Source organism: Anomaloglossus baeobatrachus, chromosome 4, assembly GCF_048569485.1.
Source record: "Anomaloglossus baeobatrachus isolate aAnoBae1 chromosome 4, aAnoBae1.hap1, whole genome shotgun sequence".
Taxonomy (NCBI): Eukaryota; Metazoa; Chordata; class Amphibia; order Anura; family Aromobatidae; genus Anomaloglossus; species Anomaloglossus baeobatrachus.
This window is the reverse complement of record NC_134356.1, coordinates 501,827,011-501,850,680: the sequence shown is the minus strand read 5'-3', so window position 1 is coordinate 501,850,680 and position 23,670 is coordinate 501,827,011. Positions and strand designations below refer to the sequence as shown.

General features: G+C 49.3%; 1 protein-coding gene across 1 annotated transcript in view; it reads left to right on the top strand.

The window, feature by feature from the left end:
• CEP152 (centrosomal protein 152) overlaps window positions 1-23,670 on the top strand; it is a 173,971-nt gene that overhangs the window by 138,591 nt on the left and 11,710 nt on the right. The window contains exons 24-26 of the mRNA XM_075345805.1: window positions 2,118-2,208; window positions 2,802-2,905; window positions 9,858-10,014. Coding sequence (XP_075201920.1) covers window positions 2,118-2,208; window positions 2,802-2,905; window positions 9,858-10,014 — 352 coding nt within the window. The remainder of the gene's footprint in view (window positions 1-2,117; window positions 2,209-2,801; window positions 2,906-9,857; window positions 10,015-23,670) is intronic.

Genomic DNA, 23,670 nt, shown 5'->3' with positions numbered 1-23,670 from the left:
ATTCATAGCATTGTAATAACAGTCCTAGAGAGAGAACACATGAATGAGAGGCAGAGATGGATTAGATATTCCGTACATAGATTAATATTTGTTTTTTTGTTTTTGTTTTTTTTTTGTTTTTCACTTGCTTTTTTTTCTTTAACAACCTATAATTTGCATTTTTACTATAGGCAACTAAGCAAAGTATGCAGCTGGCTCAGGAGCTGAGGCCGCTCCATACCAGGCAGATGGCGCTAAATGACAGACGCATTTAAATAACATCATTCCTGGTGTGAGCGTCCGCTGGTTCTTCTTGGCCTCGTGACCTGGTTGCTGGGAAACGATAGGTTACCACTGCAGCCTGGGGCTTGGTGAAGGCCATTAACTGCCATGTTAGTCCTTCTGTGAAGCTCCCGCACCGGCTGTGTCATTTGAAACATCTCACAGAAAGCGCCTTCATACGGCTATATCAAAGAAAGAAAATGAAAAGTTATGGCTCGTAGAACAAGGGGAGGAAAAGCCAAAAGGGCAAATATGGGAGAGAAAAAAATCCTGGCCATTAAATGGATTATGTGCATTCCATTAGATTAAATAACTTTTATCCATGTGCTGTCCCTTTTAAAAGTCTTTATTGCAGTACTTCAATGAGGTGTAAGATTAGGGTACACTCACATGAGCGTATAAATTGGACGAGTGCAATGCGAGAAAATCTTGCATTGCACCCTGCCCCATGTTAGACAATGCTGCAACTCAGATCAGCGGTTTTTGTGTTTTTTTGGGGTTTTCTTTGAGCCCTAAACTGACTGAGGAAAAAAATCGCAGCATCTGCGAGAGCCATATTACTCGCACCCATTCAAATGAATGGGTGCAAGAGAAACATCGGACTGCACTCTGATGTTATCCCGCTGCAGTGCGTTATACGCACAGGCTGACAATGGAGGACATAGGTGGATTAACCCCTCCCTCTCCTCCGCAGCACCCGCCCTCCGCTTCACAGCTGTGACTTGATCGCAAGATCCAGTCAGTTGCATGACACTCGGCTCACGCTGGCAGCAGAGCCTGACTCAGGGGTTATTGGCATATCGCAGCCTATGCTCTTGCATCGGATGCCATACGCTAATGTGTCTGCAGCCTTAAAGGAGTGTTCCACAATTGGATCTAAGTTCTACACTGCACATCTTACAAAGGCCCTTCATGCATATATTCGGTTTATGATGCCTTATCTGTAGTGATTGTTAGAAATGGATGGTTTATCTGGGATTTATTCTAAAGGCCCAGTCACACACAACGACTTACTAGCGATCCCGAAAACGATGCGACCTGATGGGGTTCGCAGGTAAGTTGCTGGGAGGTCGCAGGTGAGATGTCACACAGTCAGATCTTACCAGCGATGCAGGAACAATACAGGTCACAGTAGCGACCTGTATAACGATATCAGCAGTCACTGTGACCCTGTCACACAGCGTCAAACACAGCGATGTGTCCTGCCCAGCAGGACATCGCCTTTGAAGAAAATGGCCTGGACCATTCAGCAACGACTAGCAATCTCACAGCAGGGGCCTGATCGCTGGTAGGTGTCACACATAACGAGATCGCTAACGGGATCACTACTGCGTCACAGAAACCGTGACTCAGCTGCGATCTCGCTAGCGATCTCGTTATGTGTGACAGTACCTTAACTTATAGGTGTCTAGAATTAGATCCCCACCCCCCCCCCCCACCCCTCATGCGGCATTTCCTAACTGCCTTAGAGGATTCGTTCCCCTCATCTGCATGAATACTGTGCATAGTGTTATGTCACCATTTACCATATATCCACCCATTGTAATGAAATCCTCCAGGATGGTTGTTGCTGTTTCTGGGAATCTGCTTTAGCTCATAGAGGAGGACCTCAAGCAGTCAGCTCTTCTCTGTGACGTCCGTGTGTCCTAACTGTAGATCTGTCCTCTATAATCCCTCCATGCTCTGCTCTTTATTAAAAGGGATCCATCAAAAATAGTAATTTTGTACTCTCTCGGAACACAGAATAATGTTACAAATGCTAATAGAATTGATAAAATTAATTTGAGAATTACCCTGGTCTGTTCTCAGGCGAACGCTACATGATTAATTCTTGACCAGTTTTTGTTTAATTTCAGACAATGAAATTATTGCTCAAAATTTGAGGAAACAAAATGCCGAACTTCAGAAATCTCTTGAAGCAGTGAACGGTAACAGAGCATCACAAAGGTGGCTATTTAGTTTTTATTCTTTTACTTTTATGTTCTTTTTCTATTTTATTTCTGTTACATTATTAGCAGGCTTGTTCATATAGGATCTTTCTATCTTAGTTTTCACAAGCTTTGTCAGATTATATGATGAATCCCATGCTTTATGGAACCTGAATCTAGAAGTATCACAGTTATCCCTACTTCTTCCCTCATCTAAAGCCCTCCTGTCTACTTCTTAGTTAGTGTGCCCGGTGATGCTTTGGCCGATCTTTTGGTTGGCAGGTATCTCCCCTGACCCTCCCATACACATGAGTGAGCGCTTGCTCCCCCAATGTCCTATGTCCTTTATGAGAGAGCTGCTGCCAGACTTCTCTGGGGTCTTTTTCTCTGTGACAACAAAAGGATCGCCAGTCCGAAGTCAGACATGTTGGAATTGCAGCTCTGAACATTACCAATTGGATGAGAGTCCGCAGGCGCTGTACACGTTAGACTGTTGGCCAAATGCGTTGGTGTCGGTGGGTTCGGCCAATCTTGTGGATGAAGTAGATGTGTTTAGATGAATAGATTATGAAATCCATTGCCTAACATTTATACTTTTACTCTTTATTATAGTAACCAACAAGACGATGGTTTAGAAAAGGGCTGCACTCTTTGTAGAGGAAATGCTCTAGAAGAGATGCGCGCTCAGTATATGAAAGCTGTGGACAAAATAAAAAGTGAGTTGACAATTCCCCCTTCCCCCCTTCTTTTTTTTTTTTTTTCTTGGGGCAACAAAAAAGCCTCTAATAGAGAATGTCTGTCTGGCATCCACATCTGTTTTTAAAGGATCTCTAACAGATCCATTTGACTTAGTTGAGCAGAAGACCTGACTCTGTCGGAGACAACAGAAGTTTGGTGGCGCCATTAAGCAACCATGTACATAGTTTTGAAGAGTCAACTTGGCTTTACTATGGTCAAACCCCAATAAAGGTCAATTATTTTATAGACCCTATAAAATTCAGCATTTTTTTTTGTTGAAATATCTTTGGGATGGCACACATTGAATGCGTAGGTGACCATTCACACTGTGACTATTAACAGATAAGACCTAGAATAAAACAATGCATTAAATAGATAGCAATGAGGCATGTAAATAACATTGGGTATTGAGTTGTACCTCCCCTCCCCCATATGGGCTATGCATGTTGTCTCTATAGCTTTCCATGAACAAGTATGTTCTAGGTCCTGTTCTGCCCCATTTATGTTGAGATCTGCTGTCACAGAGGTGAACTGCAAGATTTCGGGTCCATCCTGATTGGGTACACCTTGCAGCGGTGGAATGGTTATTTTGATGAGGTTTTCTTTTTTTTTTTTTTATATCAAAATAGTGTCCACGAAGTACCCAATGTACTATTGCTCTATATTTACTTACTGCAGGGCATTTGCTCATTTGTTTTTATCCTAGGTTTTCTTTGTCGCTCCATTGGGAGACCCAGACAATTGGGTGTATAGCTACTGCCTCCGGAGGCCACACAAAGTATTACACTTAAAAGTGTAAAGCCCCTCCCCTTCTGCCTATACACCCCCCGTGGGATCACGGGCTCCTCAGTTTTCATGCTTTGTGCGAAGGAGGTCAGACATCCACGCATAGCTCCACTGTTTAGTCAGCAGCAGCTGCTGACTATGTCGGATGGAAGAAAAGAGGGCCCATACTAGGGCCCCCAGCATGCTCCCTTCTCACCCCACTCTTGTCGGCGGTGTTTGTTAAGGTTGAGGTACCCATTGCGGGTACGGAGGCTGGAGCCCACATGCTGCTTTCCTTCCCCATCCCCCTTGGGGCTCTGGGTGAAGTGGGATCTTACCGGTCTCCAGGCACTGAGACCGTGCTCCGTCCACAGCCCCTGGGGAATCTGCTGGATATGGAGCTGAGTATCGTCAGGGACAGGGCCCTGCTACTTCAAGGTACTCTGTGTCCCCGTACAGACCGCGAACAGACATACTGCAGCATTGCTGGGTGTGTTAGTGTGCCGGGGACAACAGCGCTGCGCGCTTGTGCCATTACTAACTACAGCTTTGCTGAGTGAGTCAATGTATTGGGAACTGCCGCGCCGGCCGCTGCTGTCAGTTTTACACTGCGGCGCGGCTGGGACTTGTGGTGCGCCGGGGACTTCCGCGCTGGCCGTGCATATATGACGGCCGCGCTTATTACCCGAGTCCCCGGCTTTTGCGGCCTAGTTTCGTTTCGTTCCCGCCCCCAGGCCTGCCAGTCAGGGGAAGGGCGGGACGCTGTACAGAACGTCAGCGCCGAGGGCTGGAGTCTACTTTACATACTCCAGCCCTCACACTGGGCACAGTGGGACGCCAGTTTCCCGCACTTTGTCTGAGGCACGCCCACGGTCCGCCCCTCTTCACAGGACGCCGGCAGCCATTCCTGTGTGCAGTCTGAGCTGGAGAAGGGAGACAAGTTCTGGGAGACCCAGACACGGGATTCTGGCGACCACACACCCGCTTTTGAGCGGGCGGTAAGCAGCACCTGTGGTGCTGACCCCACTAGTGCCGAAGTGTACATTTGTATTTTTATGCTTGCATGCTATACATTGCACTGAACGGTCGCTGTTGATTCTTGGCTATATACCCTCCTAGATTGCTCAGAGGAGACAACAGCATGTCGTCCGCAAAAAGCAAGGGTGCCAAGGCACAGGCTTTCTATGCTGCTTGTACCGCATGTGAGGCTACTCTACCGGCAGGTTCCACTGACCCCCATTGTGTGCAGTGCTCGCCCCTGTGGCACTTGCTCGGCCAGGGCCTCTGCTAGAGGTGACCCAGGGAGAACCACCTGTGAATACTGTCCAGGTGACGGGGGACGGAGTTTGCAGTTTTTGCTGATAGATTGTCTGTGACTATGACTAAAATTCTAGAAACTTTGCAGTCTAGACCGGTAACTCAGACCATGGGCACTGTTGAATCATTGCTCCCTGGTCCCCCTCAGTTGGAACAACTCCGGGCTCCGGGGGGGTCCCATGCATCCCAGGGTGAAGGCTCTGACACTGACGGACAGTCCCAGACAGCCTAAGCGAGCTCGCTGGGAGCGGCCCTCGACTTCATCACACTGGTCAGGGTCCCAGCAGGAGGACTCTCTGTATGATGAGGCGGAGGTAGCTGATCAGGATTCTGATCCTGAGACCGCTCTCAATCTGGATACACCTGATGGTGACGCCATAGTGAATGATCTTATAGCGTCCATAAATAGAATGTTGGATATTTCTCCCCCAGCTCCTCCAGTGGAGGAGTCAGCTTCACAGCAGGAGAAATTCCATTTCAGGTATCCCAAGCGTAAATTGAGTACTTTTCTGGACCACTCTGACTTTAGAGAGGCAGTCCAGAAACACCACGCTTATCCAGATAAGCGTTTCTCCAAACGACTTAAGGATACACGTTATCCCTTTCCCCCTGACGTGGTCAAGGGCTGGACCCAGTGTCCCAAGGTGGATCCTCCAATCTCCAGGCTTGCGGCTAGATCCATAGTTGCAGTGGAAGATGGGGCTGCACTTAAAGATGCCACTGACAGACAGATGGAGCTCTGGTTGAAATCCATCTATGAAGCTATCGGCGCGTCGTTTGCTCCAGCATTCGCAGCCGTATGGGCACTCCAAGCTATTTCAGCTGGTCTTACACAGATTGACACGGTCACACGTACATCTGTTCCGCAGGTGGCGTCCTTAACCTCTCAAATGTCTGCATTGGCGTCTTACGCGATTAATGCTGTCCTGGACTCTACGAGCCGTACGGCAGTGGCGTCCGCCAACTCCGTGGTTTTACGCAGAGCCTTGTGGTTAAGGGAATGGAAGGCAGATTCTGCTTCCAAAAAGTGCTTAACCAGTTTGCCATTTTCTGGTGACCGACTGTTTGGTGAGCGATTGGATGAAATCATTAAACAGTCCAAGGGTAAGGATTCATCCTTACCCCAGCCCAAACCAAACAAACCCCAACAGAGGAGGGGACAGTCGGGGTTTCGGTCCTTTCGAGGCTCGGGCAGGTCCCAATTCTCCTCGTCCAAAAGGACTCAAAAGGATCAGAGGAGCTCAGATTCTTGGCGGGCTCAGTCACGCCCAAAAAAAGACAGCCGGAAGAACCGCTACCAAAGCGGCTTCCTCATGACTTTCGGCCTCCTCTCTCCGCATCCTCGGTCGGTGGCAGGCTCTCCCGCTTTGGCGACATTTGGCTGCCACAGGTCAAAGACCGTTGGGTGAGAGACATTCTGTCTCACGGGTACAGGATAGAGTTCAGTTCTCGTCCTCCAACTCGATTCTTCAGAACTTCTCCACCTCCCGACCGAGCCGATGCTCTTCTGCAAGCGGTGTGCAATCTAAAGGCAGAAGGAGTGGTGATCCCTGTTCCTCTTCAGGAGCAAGGTCACGGTTTTTACTCCAATTTGTTTGTGGTGCCAAAAAAGGACGGGTCTTTCCGTCCCGTTCTGGACCTAAAACTGCTCAACAAGCACGTGAAAACCAGGCGGTTCCGGATGGAATCCCTCCGCTCCGTCATCGCCTCAATGTCTCAAGGAGATTTCCTAGCATCAATAGACATCAAGGATGCTTATCTCCACGTGCCGATTGCTCCAGAGCACCAGCGTTTTCTACGCTTCGTTATAGGAGACGAACACCTTCAGTTCGTAGCTCTGCCTTTCGGGCTGGCGACAGCCCCACGGGTCTTCACCAAGGTCATGGCAGCAGTAGTAGCAGTCCTGCACTCTCAGGGTCACTCTGTGATCCCTTACTTGGACGATCTACTTGTCAAGGCACCCTCTCAAGAGGCATGCCAACACAGCCTGAACGTTGCGCTGGAGACTCTCCAGAGTTTCGGGTGGATCATCAACTTTTCAAAGTCAAATCTGACCCCGACCCAATCGCTAACATATCTTGGCATGGAGTTTCATACTCTCTCAGCGATAGTGAAGCTTCCGCTGGACAAACAGCGTTCACTACAGACAGGGGTGCAATCTCTCCTTCTAGGCCAGTCGCACCCCTTGAGGCGCCTCATGCACTTCCTAGGGAAGATGGTAGCAACAATGGAGGCAGTCCCTTTCGCGCAGTTTCATCTGCGTCCACTACAATGGGACATTCTCCGCCAATGGGACGGGAAGTCGACGTCCCTCGACAGGAACGTCTCCCTTTCTCAGGCGGCCAAGGAATCTCTTCGGTGGTGGCTTCTTCCCACCTCATTGTCAAAAGGAAAGTCCTTCCTACCCCCATCCTGGGCGGTGGTCACGACAGACGCGAGTCTATCAGGGTGGGGAGCAGTTTTTCTCCACCACAGGGCTCAAGGTACGTGGACTCAGCAAGAGTCCACCCTTCAGATCAATGTTCTGGAAATCAGAGCAGTGTATCTTGCCCTACAAGCCTTCCAGCAGTGGCTGGAAGGCAAGCAGATCCGAATTCAGTTGGACAACTCCACAGCGGTGGCATACATCAACCACCAAGGAGGAACACGCAGTCGGCAAGCCTTCCAGGAAGTCCGGCGGATTCTGACGTGGGTGGAAGACACGGCATCCACCATATCCGCAGTTCACATCCCGGGCGTGGAAAACTGGGAAGCAGACTTCCTCAGTCGCCAGGGTATGGACGCAGGGGAATGGTCTCTTCACCCGGACGTGTTTCAGGAGATCTGTCGCCGCTGGGGGATGCCGGACGTCGACCTAATGGCGTCCCGGCACAACAACAAGGTCCCGGCTTTCATGGCACGGTCTCACGATCACCGAGCTCTGGCGGCGGACGCCTTAGTTCAAGATTGGTCGCAGTTCCGGCTACCTTATGTGTTCCCACCTCTGGCACTGTTGCCCAGAGTGCTACGCAAGATCAGGTCCGACTGCCGCCGCGCCATCCTCGTCGCTCCAGACTGGCCGAGGAGGTCGTGGTACCCGGATCTGTGGCATCTCACGGTAGGCCAACCGTGGGCACTACCAGACTGACCAGACTTGCTGTCTCAAGGGCCGTTTTTCCATCTGAATTCTGCGGCCCTGAACCTGACTGTGTGGCCATTGAGTCCTGGATCCTAGCGTCTTCAGGATTATCTCAAGAGGTCATTGCCACCATGAGACAGGCTAGGAAACCAACCTCCGCCAAGATCTACCACAGGACGTGGAAGATATTCTTTTCTTGGTGCTCTGCTCAGGGAGTTTCTCACTGGCCATTTGCATTGCCTACTTTTCTTTCCTTCCTGCAATCCGGTTTGGAAAAAGGTTTGTCGCTCGGCTCCCTTAAAGGACAAGTCTCAGCGCTATCTGTATTTTTTCAGAAGCGCCTAGCACGACTTCCTCAGGTACGCACGTTCCTGCAAGGGGTTTGTCATATCGTCCCTCCTTACAAGCGGCCGTTAGAGCCCTGGGATCTGAACAGGGTTCTAATTGCTCTCCAGAAGCCGCCTTTCGAGCCTATGAGGGATGTTTCCCTTTCTCGCCTTTCACAGAAAGTGGCCTTTCTAGTAGCGGTCACATCTCTTCGGAGAGTGTCCGAGCTAGCAGCGCTGTCATGCAAATCTCCCTTCCTGGTGTTTCACCAGGACAAGGTGGTTCTGCGCCCGATTCCGGAGTTTCTCCCTAAGGTGGTATCCCCCTTTCATCTCAATCAAGATATTTCCTTACCTTCTTTGTGTCCTCATCCAGTTCATCAATGTGAAAAGGATTTGCATTTGTTGGATCTGGTGAGAGCACGCAGAATCTACATTTCCCGCACGGCGCCCCTGCGCCACTCGGATGCACTCTTTGTCCTTGTCGCTGGTCAGCGTAAAGGGTCGCAAGCTTCCAAATCCACCCTGGCTCGGTGGATCAAGGAACCAATTCTTGAAGCCTACCGTTCTGCTGGGCTTCCGGTTCCCTCAGGGCTGAAGGCCCATTCTACCAGAGCCGTGGGTGCGTCCTGGGCATTACGGCACCAGGCTACGGCTCAGCAGGTGTGCCAGGCGGCTACCTGGTCGAGTCTGCACACTTTTACCAAGCATTATCAGGTGCATACCTACGCTTCGGCGGACGCCAGCCTAGGTAGACAAGTCCTTCAGGCGGCGATTGCCCCCATGTAGGAAAGGGCCGTTTTACGGCCCTATCACGAGATATTATTTTACCCACCCAGGGACTGCTTTTGGACGTCCCAATTGTCTGGGTCTCCCAATGGAGCGACAAAGAAGGGAATTTTGTTTACTTACCGTAAATTCCTTTTCTTCTAGCTCCAATTGGGAGACCCAGCACCCGCCCTGTTTCCTTCGGGCTTTTTGTTTTTTCGGGTGCACATGTTGTTCATGTTGAATGGTTTCAGTTCTCCGATATTCCTTCGGATTGAATTTGTTTTTAAACCAGTTATTGGCTTTCCTCCTTCTTGCTTTGGCACTAAAACTGAGGAGCCCGTGATCCCACGGGGGGTGTATAGGCAGAAGGGGAGGGGCTTTACACTTTTAAGTGTAATACTTTGTGTGGCCTCCGGAGGCAGTAGCTATACACCCAATTGTCTGGGTCTCCCAATTGGAGCTAGAAGAAAAGGAATTTACGGTAAGTAAACAAAATTCCCTTCTTTGTTAGCACTAATTGTAAGCACAATGATTACTTTTGGTCTTGGTAAGGAACATTACTCCATATTTGCTGTGTTTAGATCATGTGCTAACATTTTTTTTTGTTTTTTTTTCTTCCCTCCTGTGAAACAGATGACATGATTCGTTACATACATGATAGTAAGGGAAGAGCCGCTGAAATGTTGAAAAATGAGGTTCTAAGAGAGCGGCAAGAAACAGCTAGGAAAATGCGCAAATATTACTTGACCTGTCTGCAGCAATTACTAAATGACGATGGCAAGAATGAGGGGTGAGTGTGAATGAGCACCTCATACGATGTTCTGCTTGACAATTCCAGGCTCAGAAAATGTCATGGATTTTTACATTGAAAAAAAATGCAGTCTAGAATTTTATCTGAGATTAGAACAAGTGGTTTGGGAAGTTGTCGCTGCTCGTTTTATGGTTTCCAAATGAGCCCGTGATTGTTTTTTGTTTCTATATTTTTCATATAGATTTTTACCAGGGAATTACATGGGCTATCTAAACGTGTACAAATTAGTGCTTCCCTATGACCACCCCTAGATTGTTTGATGCATGCAATTTTTGCGGCACAGTAAAAGTATATTAACCAGTCATTTACTCTTCTTCCCGACCAGATACCTTTTTTTGATATATTTTTTTTTTTGCACATTTCCCTTTTAATGGCTCAGTACTTTTAATAATTTTTTCTCACTCAGATTATACATGCTGTATATGTATGTATATATAATATAAATATATTATTAATGTCAGTCTTGACAATTGATAATTATTTCAATAATTCAAATTATACTGGCTGGCTTGACCAGTATGTTAAAGGGTAGGCTGCCTTGCTATTATGTTACAGCTGAGTTCTCTCTAATATTAGGGTAAGTTCACACAGTGCGTTTTTCGCGCCGTTTTTGCGCATTTTTCGGGTGCGTTTTTGCTCAGGAAACTGCATGACTTTGCTTCCCCAGCAAAGTCTGAGTTTTCATTTTTGCTGTCTGCACACAGCCTTTTTTTTAGCTGCGTTTTTGTGGTGCCCACAAAAACGCAGCATGTCAATTATTTCTTTATCGTTCCTATGGGAGACCCAGACAATGGGTGTTTAGCTTCTGCCTCCGGAGGACACACAAAGTACTACACCTAAAAGTGTAGCTCCTCCCTCTGAGCTTATACACCCCCTGGAGAACCAGATCTAGCCAGTTTATCGCTTTGTGTTCAGGAGGCATACATCCACACATGCATTCTCATCTGATTTTTGATTTTTGGAAAGAGTTTGAAGAAAAGCGGGTCCAAGTGGACCCCCGGCATGTCCCTTCTCACCCCACTGTGTCGGCGGTGTTGTTAAGGTTGATTCCAAGGCGGAAGCCTTACATGCCGCGCTCCTTCACCATCCCTCCTGGGCTCTGGCTTGAAGTGGGAGCCAGCACGGTTCTCCATGCTTGGCAGGAGACCGGTCTCCATCCGCAGCCCTTCAGGACCCTGCTGGACCGGAGCACTCATCCCCAGGGACTTGGAACCCTACGTCTCAGCAAGCTAAGTACCTGAGACGGTTATATATTGGGGGTCCCTGTACTTTATTGTTGTGGGAGAGTGTGCTGATTGTGTTTTATGACATTTCCGGCGGGTTCTCTGGCTGTCGCCTGAGAACCGCGCCGATGGTGCCTGCTCGCCGGCCGCATCGCTCAAATTTAGGCCCCGGCTTCGCCGGAGGCCTAGTTTCGGTTTCTCTGCCATCGCATGTCATTCATGCAGAGGGACAGGCTCGGCTCCGCCCGGCGGCCGTTCTGCACAGAGGAGGGACACTCCTCACTGCAGTGTATGTCCCCTCCCCTGTAGGTCTCTATGGCCCTCCAGATCCCGCTCCTTAAGCAAGTCCCGCCCCCTCTCTTCGCTCCGGCGGCCATTTTCTCAGCGTTCCCCCTGCGATCAGTCATTGCAGCGCTGGTTTGCAGCATCCCTGCTGAGGTGCTTGGGGTCCGGGCTTGGAGATCTGGAGGGCACACACACCGCTCCAGCGGTCTGGTAAGCCACAACCTCTGGTTGTGGACCTCTGTATATACTCTCTGGGGGTCATTCTCTGGCAGAGCCCCCACTCCAGCAGCATGTCTCACACGAGGAGCAAGGCTCCAAAGCTGTATTCAGTATGCACTGCATGTAAGCTCCTACTGCCTGAACCGAGCACCTATCCACATTGTGATGCCTGCTCTAACCTGACGGGGCCTCAGCCTGGAGTCTCACTCCCAGTGGTCTGTCAAGCTGCTCCTGCTCCTGTGGCTGAAACCCCGGCTTGGGTAGAATCCTTTTCTAGGTCTATCTCCCAGTCCTTTGCTGAGTCCATGGGACTTCTGTCCAAGACTTTGCTGAATATGCATCAGCCCCCTTCACAGGGTGCCTCTGCTGCTAGGGGTCTCTCAGGACCGGAGCTCACAGAGATTTCATCATCAGGGCCCAGACCCCGTCCTAAGAAGAGACACAGGGTTCCCTCTCCTTCCTCGTCCCGCGGCTCTGATTCAGGAGCTGACTCGCAGGACGAGGAGGATGCCTTTACAGGGTGCTTGGAGGCTAACTCCATATACCCCATTGATCTGTCCGAAAGTGACTCTGATAGTGATTTGATTGTGTCCATTAATTCCCTACTGGATCTCAATCCGCCAGTATCAGAGGAACAACCCTCTCTGGCAGAAAAGCACCAGTTTACCTCACCTAAAAGGGCAAAGAGTGTGTTCTTTAACCACTCCAGTTTTCAGGCCGCTGTGACCAAGCCCTGGGCCTGTCCTGACAAACGCTTCCCAAAGCGTGGTTCTGATGACCGTTTTCCCTTTCCACCTGAGGTGGTCAAGGAGTGGGCTCACTCCCCAAAGGTAGACCCCCCGGTGTCTAGAATCTCAGCCCGGACCGTTGTATCGGTGGCTGATGGCACCTCTCTTAAGGATTCCACTGACCGCCAGATTGACCTTCTGGCCAAATCTGTATATGAAGCGGCAGGGGCCTCGTTCTCCCCGACTTTTGCAGCAGTGTGGGCTCTCAAAGCCATATCTGCTTCTCTAGAGGAGATGCATTCCCTCTCCAGGGAATCTATGCCCGAAATGGTTGCCTTGACTTCCCAAGCTTCAGCTTTTTCATCCTATGCCATGTCTGCCATGCTGGAGGCTTCTCACCGCACTGTGGTGGCTTCGGCTAATTCCCTCGCTATACACAGGATCTTGTGGCTTTGAGAATGGAAGGCAGATGCTTCTTCAAAGAAGTACCTTGCTGGACTCCCTTTTGCTGGGTCCCGGCTGTTCGGTGAACAGCTGGATGAAATTATTAAGGAAGCTACTGGCGGGAAGAGTACTTCCATGCCACAAACCAAAACCAGGAAACCTGTCCAGGGCAGGAATCAGTCGAGGTTTCGTTCCTTTCGTTCCTCCAACTGGTCGTCCTCTAATCCTTCGGCCTCGTCCACTAACTCAGCCAAGGACCAGAAATCCAACTGGCGCCCAAAAGCGCGTCCACAAAAGACCGCAGGAGGTGCTGCCGCCAAGGCAGCGTCCTCGTGACTATCTGCCCGCTCCAGCAACATCCTTAGTCGGTGGCAGACTCTCCCACTTTGGCGACGCGTGGTTTCAACACGTCTCCGATCAGTGGGTGCGGGATATCATCTCCCACGGCTACAGGATAGAATTCTCTTCCAGCCCGCCAAACAGATTTTTTCTGTCAACTGCCCCCTGCTCCAAGGCCGCCGTCTTCTCTCAGGCCGTGGCATTTTTGCAGGCCAACGGAGTAATTGTGCCGGTTCCCGCCCGGGAACGGTTCAGAGATTTCTACTCAAATCTCTTCCTAGTCCCCAAAAAGGACGGTTCCTTCCGGCCCATCCTGGATCTCAAGCTTCTCAACAAGCATGTTCAGGTGCGGCATTTTCGCATGGAGTCTCTGCGGTCAGTCATTGCCTCAATGACCCAAGGGGATTTCCTGGCATCCATCGACATCAGAGATGCCTATCTGCATGTGCCAATTGCAGTTTCAGACCAGCGTTGGCTACGTTTTGCAATCGGAGAGGAACATTTCCAATTCGTGGCTCTCCCCTTCGGGTTAGCCACGGCCCCTCGGGTATTCACCAAGGTCATGGCTGCAGTGATTGCGGTTCTGCACCTCCAGGGGTTGGCAGTGATTCCTTACCTGGACGACATTCTAGTCAAGGCTTCATCCAGCGCAGACTGTCAGCGGAGTGTCTCGCTCACTCTTGCCACTCTAGCCCAATTCTGGTGGCTTGTCAATCTTCCCAAATCCACTCTGACTCCGACCCAGAGTCTCACGTACCTAGGGATGCAGTTCGAGACTCTGCCGGCACTTGTGAAGTTGGCCTTGGTCAAACAGCAGTCCCTCCAACTGGCGGTGCGCTCTTTGCTGAGGCCCCACCGTTATTCCCTCAGGCGCCTGATGCAGGTGCTGGGTCAGATGGTGGCGTCAATGGAGGCTGTTCCCTTCGCCCAGTTCCATCTGCGTCTCCTGCAGCTGGACATTCTCCGCTGTTGGGACAAGCGGCCTTCCTCCTTGCACAGGTTAGTGGCTCTGTCGCCACAGACCAGGAGTTCTCTTCAGTGGTGGCTTCGGCCCCTCTCTCTGTCTCAGGGGCGCTTTTTTCTAGCCCCGTCCTGGGTGATCCTCACCACGGATGCCAGTCTTTCCGGCTGGGGAGCGGTATGTCTCCACCACCGAGCGCAAGGCACTTGGACTATGTCCGAGTCAGCCCTTTCGATCAATGTGCTGGAAACCAGAGCAGTGCTTCTGGCTCTCCTAGCTTTTCACCACCTGTTGGCGGGCAAGCACATCAGAGTACAGTCAGACAACGCGACAGCGGTTGCCTACATCAATCACCAAGGCGGGACACGCAGCCGCCTGGCAATGTTGGAGGTACAACGCATCCTTCAATGGGCGGAGGACTCCAAGTCCACCATATCCGCAGTCCACATTCCAGGCGTGGAAAACTAGGAGGCAGATTATCTCAGCCGTCAAACCGTGGACAGTGGCGAGTGGTCCCTGCATCCGGCAGTTTTTCAGTCAATCTGCTGCAAATAGGGCACTCCGGACGTGGACCTAATGGCATCCCGTCACAACAACAAAGTTCCTGTTTACATGGCTCGCTCCCACGATCCTCAGGTATTCGCCGCGGACGCTCTCGTTCAAGACTGGTCCCAGTTTCGTCTGTCCTACGTGTTTCCCCCTCTAGCTCTCTTGCCCAGAGTCCTGCGCAAGATCAGAATGGAGTGCCGTCGAGTCATCCTCATTGCACCGGACTGGCCCAGGCGAGCTTGGTACCCAGACCTGCTCCATCTGTCCGTAGAGGTGCCTTGGCATCTTCCGGACCGTCCAGACCTTCTCTCACAAGGTCCGTTTTTCCGCCAGAATTCTGCGGCTCTCAGATTGACGGCTTGGCTCTTGAGTCCTGGATCTAGGTTGTGGACCTCTGATATACTCTCTGGGGTTCATTCTCTGGCAGAGCCCCCACTCCAGCAGCATGTCTTACACGAGGAGCAAGGCTCCAAAGGTTTACTCTGTATGCGCTGCATGTAAGCTCCTGCTGCCTGAACCGAGCACCTATCCACATTGGGATGCCTGCTCTACCTTGGCGGTGCCACAGCCTGGAGTCTCACCCCCAGTGGTCTCTCAGGCTGCTCCTGTGGCTGAACCCCCGGCCTGGGTAGAATCCTTTCATAGGTCTATCTCCCAGTCTTTTGCTGAGTCCATGGGACTTCTGTCCAGGACTTTGCTGAATATGCATCAGCCCCCCTCACAGGGTGCCTCTGCTGCTAGGGCTCTCTCAGGTCCGGAGCTCACAGAGGATTCATCATCAGGCCCCAGACCCCGTCGTCCTAAGAAGAGACGTAGGGATCCCTCTCCCTCCTCCTCCCGCGGCTCTGATTCAAGAGCGGACTCGCAGGATGAGGAGGATGCCTTTACAGGGGGCTCGGAGGCTAACTCCATGTACCCCATTGATCTGTCCGAAAGTGACTCAGATCTTAGTGACTTGATTGCTTCCATTAATTCTGTTCTGGATCTTAATCCGCCAGTATCAGAGGAGCAACCCTCTCTGGCAGAAAAGCACCAGTTTACCTCGCCTAAGAGGGCAAAGAGTGTGTTCTTTAACCACTCCAGTTTTCAGGCCGCTGTGTCCAAGCCCAGGGCCTGTCCTGACAAACGCTTCCCGAAGCGTGGTTCTGATGACCGTTTTCCCTTTCCACCTGAGGTGGTCAAGGAGTGGGCTTAGTCCCCAAAGGTAGACCCCCCGATGTCTAGGCTCTCAGCCCGGACTGTTGTGTCGTGGATTCCACTGACCGCCAGATTGACCTTCTGGCCAAATCCGTATATGAAGCGGCGGGGCCTCGTTTTCCCCGACTTTTGCAGCAGTGTGGGCTCTCAAAGCCATATCTGCTTCTCTAGAGGAGATGCATTCCCTCTCCAGGGAATCTATGCCCGAAATGGTTGCCTTGACTTCCCAAGCTTCAGCTTTTTCATCCTATGCCATGTCTGCCATGCTGGAGGCTTCTCACCGCACTGCGGTGGCTTCGGCTAATTCCCTCGCTATCCGCAGGATCTTGTGGCTTCGAGAGTGGAAGGCAGATGCTTCTTCTAAGTACCTTGCTGGGCTCCCTTTTGCTGGGTCCCGGCTGTTCGGAGAACAGCTGGATGAAATTATTAAGGAAGCTACTGGCGGGAAGAGTACTTCCATGCCACAAACCAAAGCCAGGAAACCTGCCCAGGGTAGGAATCAGTCAAGGTTTCGCTCCTTTCGTTCCTCCAACTGGTCGTCCTCTAAGCCTTCGGCCTCGTCCACTAACTCAGCCAAGGACCAGAAATCCAACTGGCGCCCAAAAGCGAGTCCACAGAATACGGCAGAAGGTGCTGCCACTAAGGCAGCCTCCTCGTGACTATCTGCCCGCTCCAGCAACGTCCTTTGTCTGTGGCAGTCTCTCCCACTTTGGCGACGCTTGGTTTCAACACGTCTCCGATCAGTGGGTGCGGGATATCATCTCCCACGGCTACAGGATAGAATTTTCTTCCATTCCGCCAACCAGATTTTTTCTCTCAACCCCCCCCTGCTCCAAGGCCGCCGCCTTCTCACAGGCCGTGGCATCCTTGCAGGCCAACGGAGTAATTGTACCGGTGCCCGCCCGGGAACGGTTCAGAGGTTTCTACTCAAATCTCTTCCTAGTCCCCAAAAAGGACGGTACGTTCCGGCCCATCCTGGATCTCAAGCTTCTCAACAAGCATGTTCAGGTGCGGCACTTTCGCATGGAGTCCCTGCGATCAGTCATTGCCTCAATGACCCAAGGGGATTTCCTGGCGTCCATCGACATCAGAGACGCCTATCTGCATGTGCCAATTGCAGTCTCACACCAGCGTTGGTTACGTTTTCCAATCGGAGAAGATAATTTCCAATTTGTGGCTCTCCCCTTCGGGTTGGCCACAGCCCCTCGGGTATTTACCAAGGTCATGGCTGCAGTGATTGCGGTTCTGCACCTACAGGGGTTGGCAGTGATCCCTTACCTGGACGACCTTCTAGTCAAGGCTTCATCCAGCGCAGACTGTCAGCGGAGTGTCTCGCTCACTCTCGCCACTCTAGCCCAATTCGGGTGGCTGGTCAATCTTCCCAAATCCACCCTGACTCCGACCCAGAGTCTCACATACCTAGGGATGCAGTTCGAGACTTTGCCGGCACTTGTGAAGTTGCCCTTAGTCAAACAGCAATCCCTCCAACTGGCAGTGCGCTCTCTGCTGAGGCCCCGCCGTTATACCCTCAGGCGTCTGATGCAGGTGCTGGGTCAAATGGTGGCGTCAATGGAAGCTGTCCCCTTTGCCCAGTTCCATCTGCGTCCCCTGCAGCTGGACATTCTCCGCCGTTGGGACAAGCGGCCTTCCTCCTTACACAGGCTGGTGGCTCTGTCGCCACAGACCAGGAGCTCTCTTCAGTGGTGGCTTCGGCCCCTCTCTCTGTCCCAGGGGCGCTCCTTCCTGACCCCGTCCTGGGTGATCCTCACCACGGATGCCAGTCTATCCGGCTGGGGAGCGGTATGTCTCCACCACAGAGCGCAGGGCACTTGGACTCCGTCCGAGTCAGCCCTTTCAATCAATGTGCTGGAAACCAGAGCCGTGCTTCTAGCTCTTCTAGCTTTTCACCACCTGTTGGCGGGCAAGCACATTCGATTCCAGTCAGACAACGCGACAGCAGTTGCCTACATCAATCACCAAGGCGGGACACGCAGCCGCCTGGCAATGTTGAAGGTACAACGCCATCCTTCAATGGGTGGAGGACTCAAAGTCCACCATATCCGCAGTCCACATCCCAGGCGTGGAAAACTGGGAGGCAGATTATCTCAGCCGTCAAACCGTGGACGGCGGCGAGTGGTCCCTGCACCCGGCAGTGTTTCAGTCAATCTGCCGCAAATGGGGCACTCCGGACGTGGACCTAATGGCATCCCGTCACAACAACAAGGTTCCTGTTTACGTGGCTCGCTCCCACGAGCCTCAGGCATTCGCCTTGGACGCTCTGCTTCAAGACTGGTCCCAGTTTCGTCTGTCCTACGTGTGTCCCCCTCTAGCTCTCTTGCCCAGAGTCCTGCGCAAGATCAGAATGGAGGGCCGTCGAGTCATCCTCATTGCACCGGACTGGCCCAGGCGAGCTTGGTATCCAGACATGCTCCATCTGTCCGTAGAGATGCCGTGGCATCTCCCGGACCGTCCAGACCTCATCTCGCAAGGTCCGTTTTTCCGCCTGAATTCTGCGGCTCTCAAATTGACGGCGTGGCTCTTGAGTCCTGGATTTTGACGGCTTCTGGTATTCCTCCTGAAGTCATCTCCACTATGACTCGGGCCCGTAAGTCTTCCTCCGCTAAGATCTATCACAGGACTTGGAGAATTTTCCTATCCTGGTGTCGCTCTACCGACCATCCTCCTTGGCCTTTCTCCTTGCCGACCCTTCTGTCTTTTCTACAGTCCGGTCTGCGGCTAGGTCTGTCCCTCAACTCTCTCAAGGGACAAGTCTCAGCTCTGTCTGTTCTGTTCCAGCGGCGTCTCGCTCGGCTGGCTCAGGTCCGCACCTTCATGCAGGGCGCGTCTCACATCATTCCGCCTTACCGGCGGTCCTTGGATCCCTGGGACCTTAATTTGGTCCTCACGGTTTTGCAGAAACCCCCCTTTGAGCCTCTTACGGAAGTTTCCTTGTATCGTCTTTCACAGAAAGTGGCCTTTCTGGTGGCCATTACTTCCATCAGGAGAGTCTCTGATTTGGCTGCGCTCTCTTTGGAGTCACCTTTTTTGGTTTTTCATCAAGACAAGGTGGTTCTCCGTCCGACTCCGGACTGTCTTCCTAAGGTGGTCTCTCCTTTCCACCTTAACCAGGACATTACCCTACCTTCCTTTTTGTCTGGCTCCTGTTCATCGCTTTGAAAAAGCGCTGCATACTCTGGATCTGGTGCGTGCTCTCCAGATCTATGTGTCTCGCACCGCTGCACTTAGGCGGTGCACTTCTCTTTTTGTGCTAACCACAGTTCGGCGCAAGGGTCTCTCTACTTCTAAGCCGACCTTAGCCCGTTGGATTAGATCGACCATTTCAGACGCCTACCAGAGTACTCGGGTGCCTCCCCCGCCGGGGATCTAGGCACCAGGCTACGGCTCATCAAGTCTGTCAGGCTGCCACTTGGACTAGCCTGCATACCTTTTCGAAGCACTACCAAGTGCATGCTCATGCTTCGGCAGATGCGAGCTTGGGCAGACGCATCCTTCAGGCGGCTGTCGCCCATTTGTGAAGTTAGGTTCTGCCTACTTCTTAGTTTTTTCTGTTTATTTCCCACCCATGGACTGCTTTGGAACATCCCATGGTCTGGGTCTCCCAAAGGAACGATAAAGAAAAAGAGAATTTTGTTTACTTACTGTAAATTCTTTTTCTTATAGTTCCGTATTGGGAGACCCAGCACCCTCCCTGTTGCCTGTTGGCAATTTTTTCTTGTTCCGCGTGTTATCACCGGCTGTTGTCGTGGACAGAGTCTCCGGTTGTTCCGGCTCTTGCTCTGTTCTACTTGTGGGTGGCTATTCTCCTTCAGCTTTTGCACTAAACTGGCTGGGTCTGCTCACCAGGGGGTGTATAAGCTCAGAGGGAGGAGCTACACTTTTTAGTGTAGTACTTTGTGTGTCCTCCGGAGGCAGAAGCTAAACACCCATGGTCTGGGTCTCCCAATACGGAACTATAAGAAAAAGAATTTACGGTAAGTAAACAAAATTCTCTTTTTTGGTTCCCAGCTGGGTACAAATAAGCAGCTGGGGGTTGGGGGCAGCCCATACCTGCCTGCTGTACCTGGCTAGCATACAAAAATATGGCAAAGCCCACGTCTTTTTTTTTTTTTTTTCTTTTTTTTGTTTGTTTAAGGGGGCAAAGAAATCTTGCATACAGTCTTGGAAGGAGGATGCTGAGCCTTGTAGTTCGACAGCTGCTGTCTGCTCTCCTGCATACACTATTGGATGGAGGATGCTGAGCCTTGTAGGTTTGCTCAACCTGACTCTCCCTCCAGCATACAGTCCTGGATGGAGCATGCTGAGCCTTGTAGTTCTGCAGCTGTCTGCTCTCCTGCATACACTAGTGGAGAATGAAGAATATATGGAAGAAGGAAATGACACCAGACCCTTTTTTTTTTTTTTTCCAACAATCTTTAATGGCAATGTTCACTGATAAAAAAAAAAACGCAGAAAAACGCTGTGAGCAAAAACGCACCAAAACGCGGTAAAAACGCATGCGTTTTTTTTAAAGATTTTAGCGCTAAAAAAGCACAAACACCGCGTCAAAAAAACGCAGTGTGCGCACATAGACTAACGGTAAATCTGAAAAAAAATGTATGTGTGTGTATATAGATGTCTGTGTGTCTGTGTCTGTGTCTGTGTCTGTGTCTGTGTCTGTGTCTGTGTCTGTGTCTGTGTCTGTGTCTGTGTGTGTGTCTGTGTCTGTGTGTGTGTGTGTGTGTGTGTGTGTGTGTGTGTGTGTGTGTGTGTGTGTGTATATATGTATGTGTATATATATGTATGTGTATATATATGTATGTGTATATATATGTATGTGTATATATGTATATATAGAGATAGATATAGATAGATATAGATAGATATAGATAGATATAGATAGATATAGATAGATATAGATAGATATAGATAGATATAGATAGATATAGATAGATATATAAAATATATATATATATATATATATATTTATAAAATATATATATATATATATATTTATAAAATATATATATATATATTTATAAAATATATATATATATATTTATAAAATATATATATATATATTTATAAAATATATATATATATTTATAAAATATATATATATATATTTATAAAATATATATATATATATTTATAAAATATATATATATATATATATATTTATAAAATATATATATATATATATATATTTATAAAATATATATATATATATATATATATTTATAAAATATATATATATATATATATTTTATATATATATATATATTTATAAAATATATATATATATATATATATTTATAAAATATATATATATATATATATTTATAAAATATATTTATAAAATATATATATATATATATATTTATAAAATATATATATATATATATATATATATATATATTTATAAAATATTTATATATATATATATATATATATATATATATATATATATATTTATAAAATATTTATATATATATATATATATATATATATATATATATATATATTTATAAAATATTTATATATATATATATATATATATATATATATTTATAAAATATTTATATATATATATATATATATATATTTATAAAATATTTATATATATATATATATATATATATATATTTATAAAATATATATATATATATATTTATAAAATATATATATATATATATATATATTTATAAAATATATATATATATATATATTTATAAAATATATATATATATATATATATATATATATTTATAAAATATATATATATATATATTTATAAAATATATATATATATATATATATATTTATAAAATATATATATATATTTATATTTCTCTGGTGCCTCATTGGGGGACACTGGACCATGGGTGTTATGCTGCCTATCCATAGGAAGACACTAACTAGATGCAAAAGCATAGCTCCTCCTCTGCAGTATACACCCCCTGGCCGGGCCAGGCAACCTCAGTTTTAGCTTAGTGTCTGTAGGAGGCACTTCCTTTCAAGGTTGGTTATTTTTTGAGGGCGACGGTTTCCTTTTGGGACTGATCTCCCACTACCATCAACGGGCAGGAACGTGGAGTGCCTGGACGGAAGCAGTGTTTAAGGTGAGATCCCCCCTGACTGGTTTCCCAGACAAAGAATGCTTTTTATACCAAGAGGATTCCTTGGTTTCAGCCTCCCCAGATGATCAAACTGCAATAGACTCCCTTATAGCAGCAATCAACCAAACTCTGCATGTGGAGGATCCCCCATCCACTACCACTGACCATGCGGTCTCCTTTAAGAGGGCAAGGAAACCCCAAAAGGTTTTCGCTGGCCACCCAGAGTTTCAGGATATCCTCACAAAGCAAAGGGAGAAGCCTGACAGGCGCTTCAATAACCGAAAACTCATGGAGTCCCGGTACCCTTTTGCCTAACCTGCCCCTAAGGGCTGGGCCGGTCTACCGCCTTACCACAAAGACGCTCCTGTCTTTACCCGATGGTTCCTCCATCAAGGACCCGACAGACAGACAGGTGGAGCACCTCGCCCGCTCTGCTTTTGAGGCTGTGGGTTCCTCCCTCTCCCCCTCCTTTGCCGCTGTGTGGGTTGCAAAGGCGATCTCGGTCTGGGCAGAATCCCTTAACACTTCGCTTGAGGAATCCCAGTTCCCTCATACCGTCACAGAGGTAACAGCTCAAATTGCCACTGCGGTGGAGTACCTCATGCAGGCCTCCATGGACGCTGCTACCTGCGCAGCGTTTTCCGCCTCAAATACCATAGCCATCCGTAGAGCTCTCTGGCTCCGACAGTGGCGAGCGGACTCTGCCTCCATGAAGTTTCACAGTCCTCGTTCCACTCCTTTCGGAACTCATTTGGTTGGTCGACATCCCGTGCTGTCCCCGCCACCAGCCGCGGACTACGCAGGGACCGACCTTCTCAGCGCTCCCCGAAACCCACTTCGTCATGGCAGCCTAGACTGAAACAGTCCAGGACTAGGGAGACTCGGCCACGACGTTTCCCCCCCCCCCCCCATGACTCCTTCGGCGCCCCGGAAGACACACTCATTGTAGGAGGTCGACTGCAGCTCTTTCATCACATCTGGGCTGCCGCCTCAGACGACAAATTGGTGCGAGACCTTGTGTCTTCCGGTTACCACATAGAATTTCGGACCCGACCCCCGAGTCGTTTTTTTCTCTCAAACCCCCCAAAGACTCAAACGACGCAAAGCTTTTTTTCTCAGCAATCCACTTGCTCCAAACAGCAGGAGTGATAATACTCGCCCCAGATCACCAAAAGTTCCTCCGCTTCGCAATTCAGGACTCCCACTTTCAATTCGTAGCTCTACCCTTCAGCCTTGCCACCGCACCAAGGGTCTTCACCAAAGTCATGGCGGCCGTTATGAGCGTCCTTCATGCCAGGGGAGTAATCGTTCTCCCTTACTTGGACGACCTCCTCATCAAGGCCCCCTCCTTCCGCGACTGCTCAACCAGCATACAGATCACTGTGGACACCCTATCCCGCTTAGGGTGGCTAGTGAATCTGGACAAATCATCCCCGATCCCATCACGATCCATCACCTTCCTGGGCATGTCCCTGGACACCCGTCGGGGCTTGATCCTTCTCCCTCAGGACAAGGCGATCGCTCTTCAACGAGCGGTACGCTGCCTTCTACGTCCTCCGTCTCCCTACATTCGA